The sequence below is a fragment of the Scleropages formosus genome, chromosome 25 (genome assembly GCF_900964775.1).
Source record: "Scleropages formosus chromosome 25, fSclFor1.1, whole genome shotgun sequence".
Taxonomy (NCBI): domain Eukaryota; kingdom Metazoa; phylum Chordata; class Actinopteri; order Osteoglossiformes; family Osteoglossidae; genus Scleropages; species Scleropages formosus.
In genome coordinates, this window is record NC_041830.1 from 12,741,441 (window position 1) to 12,756,163 (window position 14,723).

Sequence of the window (14,723 nt, forward strand, 5' to 3'; positions counted from 1 at the left end):
GGAACGAGCTGCTAATTAAATCTCTGTCCCGGATGTATCGCACGCACGCGGGCATTACCGTCCGCCATGCATCGGACGGGATTCTCACATTTCAACCCACGCAGCACCACTGCACACCGAGCCCTTCGGAGAGCGGTGCTGTCTAGTTCTTTTTTACAACCCTCATTTTGTCTCGTAATTAACATTTACCGCGATAAACTCCTTTGGTATATGTCTTGTGAACAGTTTAAATATTACTTATATGCGGGGTGTACTGCATTTGTAAATAAAGGCACAGATGACCAGCGCCATGCACAGGATTAGAAATATTAGAGGAATAAAGCCAAGTCTGCCTACGGAGGTGCCATCAGAAGCTCCTTCAAAAGAGTCAGACAGATAAAAGTAGTATAATGCCATAAGACAGCGTGGCGGTTAAGGGCACACAGTTGTAACCTGAAGGTCCTGGAAAGGCCCATACTGTTTTATCCTCGAGAAAGGTACTTCCCCTGAATCGTTCGAGTAAAACTACCCAGCTGTATAAATGGGTAAATAATTGTATGTATATAACGTTGCAAGTCGCTTTGGGGAAAAGCATCAGCTAAATAAACGGAAACGTAAAATGGAAATGTGTGTAAAACCGTACAGCTGTTATAAACGCTGTTACAGATGGGTAGAACTACAAGAATCTTGGTTAAAAAGTGAGTTGAGCAATATTAAAACTTTATTAAATATAAAGTTAAATAAATAAGGTCACAGGCTACTTTAACAATATTAAAAACTTTGATTATATTCTTGCTTGCAACCATAAAACAGCCTCCACTCCCAGGAATAAATCAGAGACATTTTTAATCTGTTAACCTGTTTTCTGCATGAGGTAATATTCACTGGATTTATATCATATTTTACAGGATGAAAATTAAACTGAAATGTGATACGTACTTCGTATAATCAAAGAAATATATTTAAGGCTACTGGTGGAAATTTAAATATTAAGTTTTTTTTTTTTTTTAAAAAGTCTAATGACAAGCATAGTCATTCATCTAAAGTCGAACTGAAGTCTTTGCAATATAGGCAACAACTCAGAATAAAAAATCTCCTTCCATCATAAAATCAAAACATGTTCATTCTAAGAATAAGGAAACTGCAGAAAAGCAAAATAAGAGAGAAACGAAGGTGTTTCATTTTTATATAGAAAAAGCATCATAATAAAGTGGATATAAACACAAAAATGCAAAATTTTCACATAAAATTACAAAAGAAAGATTAATTTTATTAATTCTGCATAATTGTGTGTTAGAACATGGAATGTAGTGTATAATAAAAGCTACCTTGCTTCTACTTCACTGTACTATTTACAGTATTTACTATAGTATAATATTCTTCATTTTGCCATTTGGTTTTAATAAATTGAGCACTAACATTAATGCACACAAACATGTTTTAATCTGTCAAGGAGCTCTGGATACTCGAATACAGAAAATGACTGAAATGTGATGCGCCGAGAAACAGCAGCTACACATCATACTCAGTGCATTAAAGCTGCATTAAAGTTCAGCGGAGTCAGAAATAAGATGGTATTTTGCGGAGAGGGTGACAGTGGGCAATACTGACACTTACAGGTAAGTCAGATGTAATTCCCTCTACACAATGGAAACCCAAGAATGAAATCAATGTAAATGTCGAAAATGACAGAATACAGTACTAGATCTACTATTTACTGTATATATACAGTAGTAAAACACCTACCACTATTTCCAAAGCCTTTGTGTCCCCTGTAATTATCACCTCCAGGCTGAAGAACGTTTTAACTGTTTTTTTAAACGGATGGGGATGAACTCAGGTGAGCGTAGAACACACGTTATGGTAACTAAAGTACTTTTCTACAGTGCTCGTACTAATGTTATTTTCAATATGCCGTTGACTTGCTGAATTTGAATAATTATAAAGAAATGACGTAATGCACTTCTAACACCTCACCTGAGATAGTGTTAAAATCCCCACTTGACTTTTTTTTTTTTTAAATTATTTTCATTTTTAGTCGTTTCAAATTTTGCGCAAACAGTAAGGTCACGGGCTACATTTGGATTGAATCACGAAATGTATTATTTCAATTCGAAGAGATCTTGGGGAACGGAAATGGGGCACACGCAAGCTTTGATTTTTGAGACCACGTCAAGACCGGAATGGATAAATAAAAGGAGTCTTCTGTTGGCAACTGCTACCTGTTCAGTGAACATACGTAAGACATAATAATACACATATAATGCATGAAGAGAGGGGAAAAAAAATTGACCGGTGACATTTTTTCCATACATAAATAAATACACATTCTTGAAGACTTTCAAGACCAAGAAACCTCATGGTGGAATAATCCCTACTGGAACAGATCTGGTGTTAGAAACAATAGTTATTAATAATAACAATTTTTATTGGCTAGATGTTCACGTCCACCTCATTTCATCTCGCTCGGTCTCTCGCGGTGTTTAAAAAAATGCCCCCTTCACTTTTAAAAGGCAATGTGGTTATATTTCAGCAGTCAGGCTGTTCCTCCAGCGGCATTTAAATAGCTTATGGTTTAACATCTATCCTTTTATGCTAGAGTCATTCACCTTCCTCTCCTCAGGTAAAGAGATCTGGGCTCGAACCCGTCACCCTTTAGTTTGGTTCCCTAATCATTCCTGTGTGGGATATCAACACGCTCCGCTACACCCCCTCCCCTGAATTATACACAGCATACAATACTTTGGTTTAATAATAAACTGAACAAAATGCTGATCTTTAGCAGCCACATCCGAAGCCATGTGGCGTTTGGGAGACATCACTCTGCTCCCATTTGTTCCCTGACCTCAGAAGGCAGTGTTTCAAACAGGGTGTCTTCCACAATAAGACCGCTGCTCTTCAGAGCGCGGCAGAAGCCCAGTTCTGGTGGGAGGCTTTCAAAATGGTTCCCTTTGAGTTCCAGGTGTGACAGCGACACCAGATAGGATATCTTTGGGGACAAAGTGGTCAAAAGATTCCTCCCTAACTTGAGGATCTTGAGCTTCTTGCAGAAGAAAAGCTCATCGGGGAGATTCTCAAGCTTGTTGGAGGAGACTGAGAAGTACTGAAGGCTCTGCAGGACACCGATCTCAGGAGGAATGAAGTGGATTTCATTGTTGGACAGGTCCATGTAGCGCAACTTGTGGCAGAGGAAGAGGTGGGAGGGAAGAACCTCGATCTTGTTGTGGCTGAAGTAAAGGCGCTCCAGGCTGCCCAGCTTCTTGATGTGCTCAGGGATGTAGGTTATGCTGTTGTGCCACAGCTTCAGACAGGTGAGCTTTCGCAAGTGCTGGAAGCTGACAATCTCCTCAATTGACTTGAGGTTGTTATCCTTGAGGTCCAGTTCTTGCAGGTTGGTGAGGCTGAAGATGGCATGAGGGATCCTCTCCAGCTCACAGTGCACAAGCTCCAGTTCAACCAGGTGGACAATCTTCTTCAGGTTGTTAAACATGACCAGCTTGGTTCCATCATTATGTATGAAGAGGCGTTGCAGATGGCTGGACACGTCCACGATGGACTGAGGGATCTTGGACAGGTTGCTCTTCAGATAAAGGGTCTTCAGGGACTTGAGTTCACGCAGCGACTCAAGGTTGACATTTCTAGAGATGTCAGTGCTGAAGGACCCACTGAGGTACAACTCCTCTAAGTTACGTAGGCTGTAGATCCAAGATGGCAACTCCCTGCTGTCATCAAACTTGACATGCAATACTTTAAGGTTCTCCTTCAGAAAGGCAACGGCAGCACTGTGGATGTTGAGGGAGCACTGGTACAGCGACAGCTCCTGAAGATCCTTCAGCTGAGAGATTGATGCTGGTATGGTGACATTGTTAATGATCTCCAGCTTCAAAGACTGGAGTTCGGTGATCTCGAAGATGGTGTCGGGGAGGCCGGACAGCATGAAAAGCTGCAGCTCCAACCTGTTGTTGCTGTTGGTCTGCATCCTCTGGCGGAGCTTCTCAGCTGTCCATTCATGGTTGAGGTTGATCTGCTTCAGCTTGTTCTCGCTGACCTCCGACAGAAAAACCGCAAACCTCTTGGAGTACAGCGGATCGTATTGGTCGATCATGTGCAGCATGAAGGCAAAGTCATTCTTTACATCGGGAATGTCGTCAATCCCCGTCTCCTGGCGAACGTACTCAAAAGAGTACTCCTTGAGGGAGCGGTGAAACAGCCAGTAAAGGGTGTAAAGGCACGTGAATCCATAGACGCCCACAAAGCACAGGTAGCAGTAAGCCAGCTTGGAAAACAAGTGGGCCTTGGTGTGATTGCACGAGAAGTGTTTGTAACCAGTCATGTCCTGAATATCAGCATCGCAATTCACGATGACCTGCACCTCGGACACCAGCATAGTGTTGTAAGCGATGATCAGGAGGAAGTTGAGCACTTTGAGTACATTCTGGCGAACATACATCATGTAAAGCAAGTCCCCTTCCTCCACGTGGAGGCGGAATTTTTTAATCTTTTCAAACAAGGCCTTGGCTTGTTCTCCCTCCTTCTTGTCCAAGACGCTTGCATCCGGCTTGTCCACAACCACCTTCTCCGGAATGGACCTGAGGGACTGGGCTTTTTCCAGGTTGCCTTCAGCTGTGCCCCCGTGTATGTTGTGTTTGTTGACGATTTTCTTTGCGTCGTCCTTCTCCTCCGGATTTTCCCCCGACACCTCGGACAGAGCCCGCGTGGTCCAAGGCGAGTCAAAGCACTTCCCCAAGATGGAAATGAAGTGCTCTATTTTGGAACTGGAGCCTGGAAACTTGAACCAGAAATTGCTGCAGACCATGAAAATCAGAGTGTGTATGAGCACCAGGTAAGGGAGGTACTTCGCGTACCAGTGCAGCGCCTTCTCGTAGCATATCTGATTGATGTAGCTGTACTGCTGAAGGTCCAGATTGGTCTTTAGGCCCTTCACTTCGCTGATTCCTGGTATGGGAGCCAAAGGGGAGTTGGCAGATGTTGCGTCTAGATGATTTGACAAGGCCACAGTATGGTTTGGCGGAAGCTTTCTTTCCGGAAGGCATATGATTTTGTCTTGCATTACCTAGAAAGCAATGAAGAGGAAGTTTAAAAAAAAAAAAAAACATGTAAATCAAATTGACTTTTGTGATTATTGAAAAACACTCTGAAAGTAGATTTGTTTCTATCAAAGTGGTTGCCAGAGAGCTGTGAGAATTTGTATGTTCTAACTGTGTTTGTGTTGATTTCCTCCAGGTGCTCTGGTTTCCACCCACAGGTGGAAGTCACAGCTGGTGACTGAGATTTCCCTACAATGAGCCAGCACCCCAAAAGGGAGTACCCTGCCTGGTACCAGCAGATATTGATAATGATGAACAAACAATCCCTTGCTGTATGTTAAGACTATAACTGATATGTAGAAGTAACTTTTAAATGATAAACTAACTAGTTTAACAATTATTTACCCATTTATACAGCTGGGTCTTTTTTTTTTTTTTTAACTGGAGTAATTTTTTGGATAAGTACCTTGCTTAAGGGTGTTATAGCTGAAGGTGAAGCTCGAACCTGCGACCGTTGATTCCAAAGGCAGCCGGTCTAACTGCTATGCTACCGACTGCCCCCATAGCTGTTGCTGTTTGGTTCTTTGTGGAGAATTTTTTTTTAAAAAAAAAAAAAAACTAAACTGGGATTAAGCCGTTTTAACACCGCGCTGACTACAGGAAACACAGGGCGAAGGATCCCTTTCCTAATGATATGTATCTTTTCTTAAGGCTCTCCCTTAAATAGACCAATTATAACATCATTTAGCAGCAGCATCTCAGTTAGTTTACATTACAGAGGACACGAGACAAGACCGGAGCCACAAAATGTAATTTAAACGTTATCTTTAAGGACTGCATTCGTCTTTCCAAGACAGGTCATTGCTAATGGTTCGTGTTTGGAAAAAGGTTTGGATTTTTACAAGCGGTGGAAGGAGCCCCGACCGCCCTCTAAAGAGCGCCGTCAACGTCCTGGTCCCGTCCTCCAGCGCACCCTGACAAACGGCACATGCGCTTTCCATCCTCCAGGGGGTCCGGAAGGCCACGGGACAGCGCGGACTGCGCCGGAGACTATGCCGCAGAACGGCGCTGCCGCGGCTGAGTCACGCAGGAAATGAGCGGTTACCGCGAGGGCGCCAGATTCCAGAAAAACACAGCCGGGGACACGTTTCTAAACGATGTTCTCCTACTGTAGCGTAATCCGTCATAATCAAAAACGTTCCTTCTCCGTCGCTCCTCTGACAAGCGTAACCGAGTCCAGGGCACGGCGACGCGGTTGGCCCTCGCGCCCGGGACAATCGCGTTTCGAGAAGGGCGGCATAATGTGGAACAAATTAGTTGTGCCCTTTCAGAGAGCGCCATAAGAGCCCGACGACCCAATTACCATCCCGCGCGAGAGGTCTCGTCCCAGACAAGAGCGGCCCGTCGGCATTTACCCAGCATGCAATTCTGCCGGGCGGCTCCCCTGGGGGACAGACCGGCGGAAATCCGCAGCCCTCGGGTCGCTGGACGCTCCATTAAGACGCGCCGACGATTACATTAAGATATAGAGCATGTGCATTAAGGCGGCGAGGAGAGGCCTCCTCCGGCTGCTGGATTCTGCTCTTCCTTGGATCCCGCGGCTCCTCCGAGAGTAGCCAGACGGGAGGTGTGACGAACGCACAGAAACGTTCCGGCGTATTCCGCCGCTAAAAATAAAGGGTCGCGTTCGGAGCCAAGCGCAGACGCTGACATGTAAACATGGTGGTCGTTCTCGTTTACCTTCCAAATATAAACTACTCCGAATAGAGGGGGTTTAATGGCTACAAGCTGTTGCTGGAGCACCGCATGCCAGCTAGCCAATGAAAGGGGGGGGCGAGGTAGGATGTGGTACGATGGTGGGGGGAGGACCTCTAACGAGCACAGAGGGGCGATGGAGAAAGAAACACCTCCCCCTCCACGGCAGTGAACTTGGATCACATAGTGAGACTTGTATCAGTCGACACCGTGCCATTTTTGAGCCTGGCGCCGGGGGGGGTCACATGTTGCACTTTACCGCTAATTTCCCAGACTGTTACTGCGGGACGTCTAACTAGCTGGGAGAGGAATGAAACGGCGGCCGGGCGGCTGCGCATGACAGCAGATGTTTCCCATTGTCACATGTGGTGTGTGTGTGTGTGTGTGTGTGTATTATATATAAAAACACATATATATAAATAAACTATGAGAGAGAGAGACAATGTGGCACCAGCACAGGGACTAGGAATTATTCATGGGATAAAGAGAAGAGAAAGACACTCCGGGCATTTTCCAGGGCTGTGGTTGCAAGGTTTCTCCTTAACCGACCTTGTTCTTTTCCAAAAACGCAACGCAACAGAAGAGAGGAAACCTTGAAGGGGAAAAACACACTCGAAAACGCGTTTGCGCCACGACGCCGGAGCGGTACCGCGAGCCGTCGAAAGGCGAGGTCATCGCCGGTTTGAACTGTCGGCGCGGTTCGGTCCCGGGCTCTAGTTTCCCCCACTCCGACCGGGCGAGCGTCACATTTTTGGTCTTGAACGTCCGAACACCTGCGGCGCCGGCGAGATGCCCGGGAAGGGATCGGCGGACGGTTGGGGGTTGGGAACGTTTCGGGTCGGGAGCCGAGCAGGTTCTCGGTCGGGGGTTCGGGAGGATCTGGACCGCGGGCCGGGCAGGCGTGGGCGCCGGTTCGGCCGGTTCGCTTACGTGCAGCGTGCACCCGAACACTCCGATCATGAGCATGACCACAGAGAGGTAGTCCGTGAACACGTCCCACCACGGCTTCAGCACCCGGAACGCCGGCTGCTGTTCCATGAAGTGCCGGAACTCCGTCACGGGAATCATGGCTCCTGCGGGAAGATGGGGGGGGTATCAGCTGATAATGTGGCATCATCCTACTCCGCTCAACTCCATCCTGAGAGAACTTAGACCCTGCATCGTTCTAGTCGTGTGGAAAAAAGGCGCAAAGGTTTCCAGCGAACGGCAGCGTAAAACCTTGCCTGAACACGACCTTGTTTGAGCTGCGACTCTGGTTACCGCGGTTGGACGAGCCACACGCAGTTCAATAAGCACCGCCGTTCCCTCCCCAGCCACACTCCAGTGCGGGATGTTTTCATTGGAAGGCACTTCTCTGCCCTTATACAACCAAAACATCGCTTATGAAAATGTAAACCCTTTTACATAGCACAGCCTTGCACTTTACCATGGTATTCCTTCCTGTTATGTGGTCATTTTACTTCCATGACGGGCATTTTCTCCCGTGCGACGGCATCGCCCCATTGTCGGACGTTGTGTAACAGACACTCGCTTGGTGTCCCAAACCCGAAAGGTGTATATCCCTCGGTGGTGTCCATCTGCCTAAATTTACCGTGGTGACAATGACTAGCAGAGTACACAGAGCCTTAAATCTGGCGCTCAAATGACGATTGTCCGCTGGCTTCGCCACACAGTACCTCTAACACCTTGGAGCAATTTATGCTAAGTACCTTCCTCAAGGGTACTACAGCCGGAAGTAGGAATCGAACCTGCAACCTTTGGGTCCAAAGGCAGCAGCTCTACCAGCTGTGTAGGAACAGGTTTATAAATATTGTGATTTTAAAAAAAAAAAAAAAAAAAAAGTCGAGGGTCGCGGAGGTCCAGAGCCTATCCTGGAAAAATAGAGCGTGAGGCAGGATGCAAGACAAAAACATCGTTTATAATTATTCATTTATTCAGCATTAAAAATCTGCCTCTGACTTTCTTCCGTGTCCGCATGGGACCTCGGAGACGGAAACACGGCGACCCGGTGGCACAGCGAGTAGCGCTGCCGTCTCAAGGCACCTGGGTGGTGTGAGAGGATATGGGTTCGATCCCCGCTCAGTCTGTGTGGTGTTTGCATGTTCTCTCTGTGGGGTGCTCTGGTTTCCTCCCACAGTCCGAAGACATGCTGTTCAGGTTCCCCCATAGTGAGTCAGTTCCACTGATGTATGGATGAGTGACCCAGTGTAAGTAGTGTATCTAGCAGTGTAAGTTACTGCGGTGAATAAAGTGTGTGGGCTGATAACAATACATAGAGTTCACTGGAAGTCACTTTGGAGGAAAGTGTCCGCTAAATAAATAAACGTACAAACAAATTTTGTGCCTTTTGGAGGCCGGCCAAAGATTTTACAGTTACAACTTTCTATGAAAACTCGGGTCTTAATCCCTTGAGTGCGAAAGAATTTAAACGGCATCTTTTGGAACGCCGGGACGTTCCGTCTGTGAACACGGTGCATTTCAGTGTACAGGGAGAGAAAGCAAATTACATTTTTTTCTACATATACCAATATTTACAAATACAAATACTGCAGCAGGTGGTATGATGGTTCAAGAACTCAACTAACCCTCATGCTATAAGCCCAAGAGCTTCGCAGCTGTTGGACCCTTGAGGAGGCTGCTTTCCCTGAATTACTACAACTGATTTTTAGTGCCTCGAATGCATCAAAATATAATGTTTCGCGTAAGGTCATTTGGAAGTAGATGACATACAATAAGAGCGCAACTCATAACTGTAGAGTACATTCCTTCGGTACGGTTACACAAGTAACATCATACGTGTCATAGTAGAATATATAGTCGCGTTTTTTAGAAATACTTACAAAGCTTAGATTTTATCTCATCAAGGTTTCGTATCGTATCCAGCTTGAGGTTCAGACCTGAAAATGATGCAAAACCATTTATTAAGAGAGAGAAAATTGCACAAGAAACCATAGTAAAGGTCAGATGACTAAGGTAAAACGTGAACCAGATGCTTCCTTACTACGGCCACGGCTTTTCTGCTTTTATCGCTGCTCCATCGTACGCGCCTGCGGGTCTCAGATAGTCACACCCACACCAGAGAAGCCACTCAAGCGTGTTTACGTAAATCTAACTACGGTAAAAACAGTCCCAAAGCTCGCGGCATCATCCTCGCCGAGGCCTCCCGCTACGGTCCCTCCGCATCTCCTCCAGCCGCTGTTACTTCGCTTCCCGAAAATCCGGAACCGCGGAGGCCTCGACACCGGTGCCGTGGGACGGCACACGAGGGCAAAGCGCTGCGTAACTATAAAAAGGGTGGGACATTATTTTATTTTAAGGTATGAATGCTGGGGTTCAGCAGAAAAAAAGGGGGGGGGGGGGGGGGGTAGGGGGAAAAAAAAATTGCATAGAGTGATACATCATGCCAAGCTTTTATATTTCTAAGTGGGTAAAGAGCCACACAGAGGGACTTGAGTATAGCCTCAACTCGGTGGGATGGTTAGAAGTGCAATAAAACAGGCAATTAGAGGCGCTATTATATACTGTGGTACTATTATAGTTATATAATAGTTATATAGATACTATTACATTGCGTATAAGGAAATATGAAAAGATGGAGAAGAGAATCTGAGACACTGTCATTAGGATGGTTCAGAATTAATGCATGGAATGAAGGTTGGGACACGCTTTAGGTTCTACCTAGGGATTCATTTTTGTTGTTTCATAATGGTCACTTTAAAGAGTTTTACAGTAACTCATAAACATCTCGGAAATATTCCGCAGTTTGGGGACGTACTGGGTTTTTTTTTGATGATTACATCATTTAGTTTTCATTACCGAGGCCTTTAAAGGGCCAAAATGCACACGGCGTGCGCAGCTCTCGGCAAATTCGCCGCTCAAAATCACATCTCACACTGATAATATGACGCCCGAGTGTCACAAGGAAGATGAACTTGTAGCACTTGATGAGCTCTTCTTAAAACCACCGAACCACAGTTCAGATCCACCCTTTCCTCTCAGGAAATGTGTCATTTGTTGAACAACAGCTCCTAAAAAAGGATCCATTCATGTGGGATTTGATCCCAGGGTCGAGCAACCTGGGCTCCCAGGGTCGGGGGAGGGGGTTGGGGGCTCTTGGCACCAAGAACTTTTTTTTTTTTTTATTTTAAAAGTTTGTAGAGGAAAACATATGTGTGTATCTCTGTGTGTGTGTGTGTGTGTGTGTGTTCTCACATCCCACAACGCACCTAGTTCCGCCCCCACATAGTTTCCTTACTAAAAAAAAAAACAACACACTTTCAGCAGCAGCAGACAGTGTAACCATTTTTCTGTTATTTATTAGCGCGCGACTCACATCCCATTCAATCACGGGAGCGGAGTCCTCCCCCACGTACCATGTAATACTCTGGTAAACACAGTAAATGGAAAAAAGGTACACGTGGAAAGCCTTACAACACGCGCGCCAATGTCACCACGTGGACAGCGCTGAGGGCCCTCGATCCCAGAGAGAAGGGACTCGAACCCATGGCGCTCCCTCCCTGTTTACACAGGCCCTGTTCCCCCCTCCGGCGGCTCCTTTCTTCCCTGGGAGGCGCGACCCGGGCGCGTCCCCGCCGCGCTTCAAACCCGCTCCCGTCGGGACGGAAAGTTACCCGCGGGCTCCCGACAGGAGCTGCGCGTCCCCGCTCGTTTTGCCGCCGCCGCTGCCATCAAGCGCCGTTCCGTTCGTGCGCGCGCGATCGCGCCCCCGAGCCGCCGGTCCGAAACGCGCTTACTTACCTCCCGCGCCGTCCTGCCCGCTCAGCTCGGCCTTTCCTCTCTCTTTCCTCTTTTTCTTCTTCTTAGTTATTATTTTTTGCTCTTTCCTTCCAGCAGAGTGGGGCGGGCGGCCGGGGGGGGGGATGCAGATGATTGTAGCGGCGGCCGCATCCGCGCGTGCTTCTGGCGCGGCGCAGGCGCTGCGCGTGCCCGCTCGCTTCGCCGGCTCGCGCGCGCCTCTCAGTACCGCCGCTGCCGGGGAGGGGAGGGGAGCGGAGGGGAGGGGAGGCGTGAATAGGGCCGAGGTCGGTGGGGGGGTCGTGTTTTAATTCCTGGGTCGGGATCCTTCTGGAGAGTGGGCCTGGGGAGGGGGGAGGGGCGGTAATGGGTGGGTCGGGGGGCGGGGCCAGCGACGCAGTCCAGCGCTGGACCTGCAGGCCCGCGCGTGTTGATCCGGGTGCGGGGCTCGGACACCGTGTGTCGCTCATCGCACTTGACACTCGCGCGTCGGAACACAAAGAGCCCCCAGGTGGCGCAGCGGTTAACGGCGCCTCGTGCAGCGTGAAGGTACACGTTCCAAAGTAAACCACCCCCCCCCCCCCCCCCCCCCGATGCTGATCAAGGTACCTAACAGTAAAAATCACCCAGCTGTTGCGTTGGAAAAAAGCATCAACTAAAAATGAACGAATGAAACCTTAATAATAATGCGAGAGAGGAATTGTGTTCGGTCGCAGCAGCAAACACTGTACAACATACATGGATAATAAATATACACACACATACAGTATGTACATGTACATAACACTAACCACACATATAGATAAGCAACAAAATAAATGTTACCAAGTGAAAGAAGTTTAATAATAGGTTTTATTCTTTTTCTTCTTCTTCTTCTTCTTCTTCTTCTTCTTATTATTATTATTATTATCATTATTATTATTATAAGAGGAGGGACTGATGTCTCAAGGGGCTGGAACACATGGGGCTCTGACAGAAACCAGCATGCTTGCAGAAGTAGGGGCACAGCTGGTAGTACAGGGGTTAAAGCTCCTGCCTTTATGCCTAAAGGTTGCAGGTTTGAATCCCACCCCCTGCTATGGTACTTTTCAACAAGGCACTTACCCTGAATTACTCCAGTATCATTACCCTGCTATATAAATGGGTAAATAGCTGTAAGTACCTTAACTTTGTAAGTTGCTCAAAATGTCAGATAAACCTAAGTAGGTTCTTGTAAAGGACATGTCCGGATGGAACGTGTCCAGCGCTGCAGGGTGATGTTGGGCCTGTGTGTAAATCCCAGCATTCAAACATTAGCACTAGTATCATTTACTCGTGTTCAAGAACTGGTGCCAAAATGGGTGAAAGATCCAAAGAAAAACATTGATTTGACGGAAAGTATCTGATGAAACTTTTCTGCTCCAGCTGCTAATATTAAGGAGTAGTTTAGAGGAGGACATTTAAAACTAATGTAATTATTTAGCTGGGAAGAGTAAACTTCTTGCCGCATGGATCCTGTTTAAATTGCTTCCAGAAGAGTGAGCATAGCTGCGGTACACAAGAGGGACAAACAGTGTAAACTGTAGCTGTATTGTTCATCTGGCAGGATGTTGACGGTACAAACGGTAAGAACCCTGTCCTGCAATAACGCACGATACCGAATACGGAAGTGATCGGTACATTTATGTTATAATTAAACAATGTCATTTTCGACAAATTCACAACATAGCAAATGTGACTTCCAGCTCCGGTACATGTGCTTCTTTTGTCATTTAAAAAAAAAAATCATTTTCAAAGATTATTAATCTACATGACAAGATGCAGACTCGGGGGAGGGGGGGTTGTGGGAAATCAGATCGTGTCTCAAACTAAGACGCACTTAGGGACAATTCAAAAAGAGGATCCGTTTTGTGTTGTCCCATTTTTATTATTATTAGCTGATGCTTTTCTCCACAGCAGTTTATGATGTTAAAGAGGTGTGTAATTTTTACTTCATCAGCTCAGAGTAGGTACCCTAATGAAGGGTACTGCAGACTGTTGATTGCAAGTCAGTGGCTCTAACCACTACGCCACCTGCTGTCCCACGTTAGATTACATTTACATTAATTCATTAGCAGATGCTTCTCTCCAAAGCGACGTACATCTCATAGAAAATACAAAGTGTGCATTACATTAGGAGAAAGAGACATAGTTGCAGACGTATGATTCTTCACTAGTTAGTTTCTTTCCACTATCTGCACCGATGTTCATCACTCGAGTAGCCGCATAAAACGCAGAATATTGACGATTCCTGATCACCTTCCTACTAATTTTTTTTTTTTTTTTTGAGATACACAAACATTTATGTACATTACAAGAGTAACTGCGTAAAAGCTTATCTAGGCATAATTTTAAAGTTATGATGCATGAACATTTATACCTTACATAAACTTAAGAGATCATGGGCAGAGTCTGGAAGAGGTGAGTTTTAAGACCAATTTAAAAGCGGACAAAGATTCAGCAGTTCTGAGGGAGAGGGGGAGGTTGTTCCAAGTTAGCATGTGCAGCAGTTGCAGAGCAGATAGTGCGGGTGCCTTCAACCTCAGATGCTGCAGGTTCAAGTCCCATTTGTTTCTGTAGTACCCTTGAGCAAGGTATTTACCCTGTATTACTATGCTAAAAATTACCAGGATATATAAATAGGTAAATAATTGTAGGTACCTCAGTTTTACAAGGTGCTTTGGAGAAAAGCAGGAGCTAAATGAATAAATAAGGATAAATTTGAGGCATAAGGTTTGTGATGCTTCAGTAGATATGTTCTTATTTATTACATTTATATGGATGATTCATCAGAGTCACAATGATCACAGAGCACCACTCAACCGGCCTTATTGTAGCACGGAGTCATTTTTTAGCTCCGTTTACTCAAATGTTTTTTTTCTTCTATCACCTTAATGCAATAAGTTTCATTTCCTCATTGTGAAGTAGCTTAAATATGTTCAGAAAAATGAAAGGTGATCATATCACTCAGGGATCGAAATTAATTTAAAACATTTATGTCCTTCCACATTGCGCAAAATACTTGTTTTTTGTAGGCAATGCAGCGAAATTGCACCGACCTCGTCGTCAACGAAACGATGACCTGAAAGGGATGCAAACCCCCCTCCCGATGGAACAAATACACCAGTACAACATAAAATTGATGATCTGTCATTCTGAACACATCCA

The 14,723-nt window shown here is 45.9% G+C and overlaps 1 protein-coding gene across 1 annotated transcript; it reads right to left on the bottom strand.

Annotated features, from left to right (window-relative positions):
- Positions 1-1,998: 1,998 nt before the first annotated feature.
- lrrc8c (leucine rich repeat containing 8 VRAC subunit C) lies at positions 1,999-9,709 on the bottom strand. Its single transcript, XM_018730747.2, has 3 exons — positions 9,623-9,709; positions 7,713-7,855; positions 1,999-5,053 (listed from the first exon to the last, which is right to left on the bottom strand). The coding sequence occupies exons 2-3, from the start codon at positions 7,848-7,850 to the stop codon at positions 2,798-2,800; spliced, it is 2,394 nt and encodes a 797-aa protein (XP_018586263.2). The 5' UTR covers positions 7,851-7,855; positions 9,623-9,709; the 3' UTR covers positions 1,999-2,797.
- Positions 9,710-14,723: the final 5,014 nt, after the last annotated feature.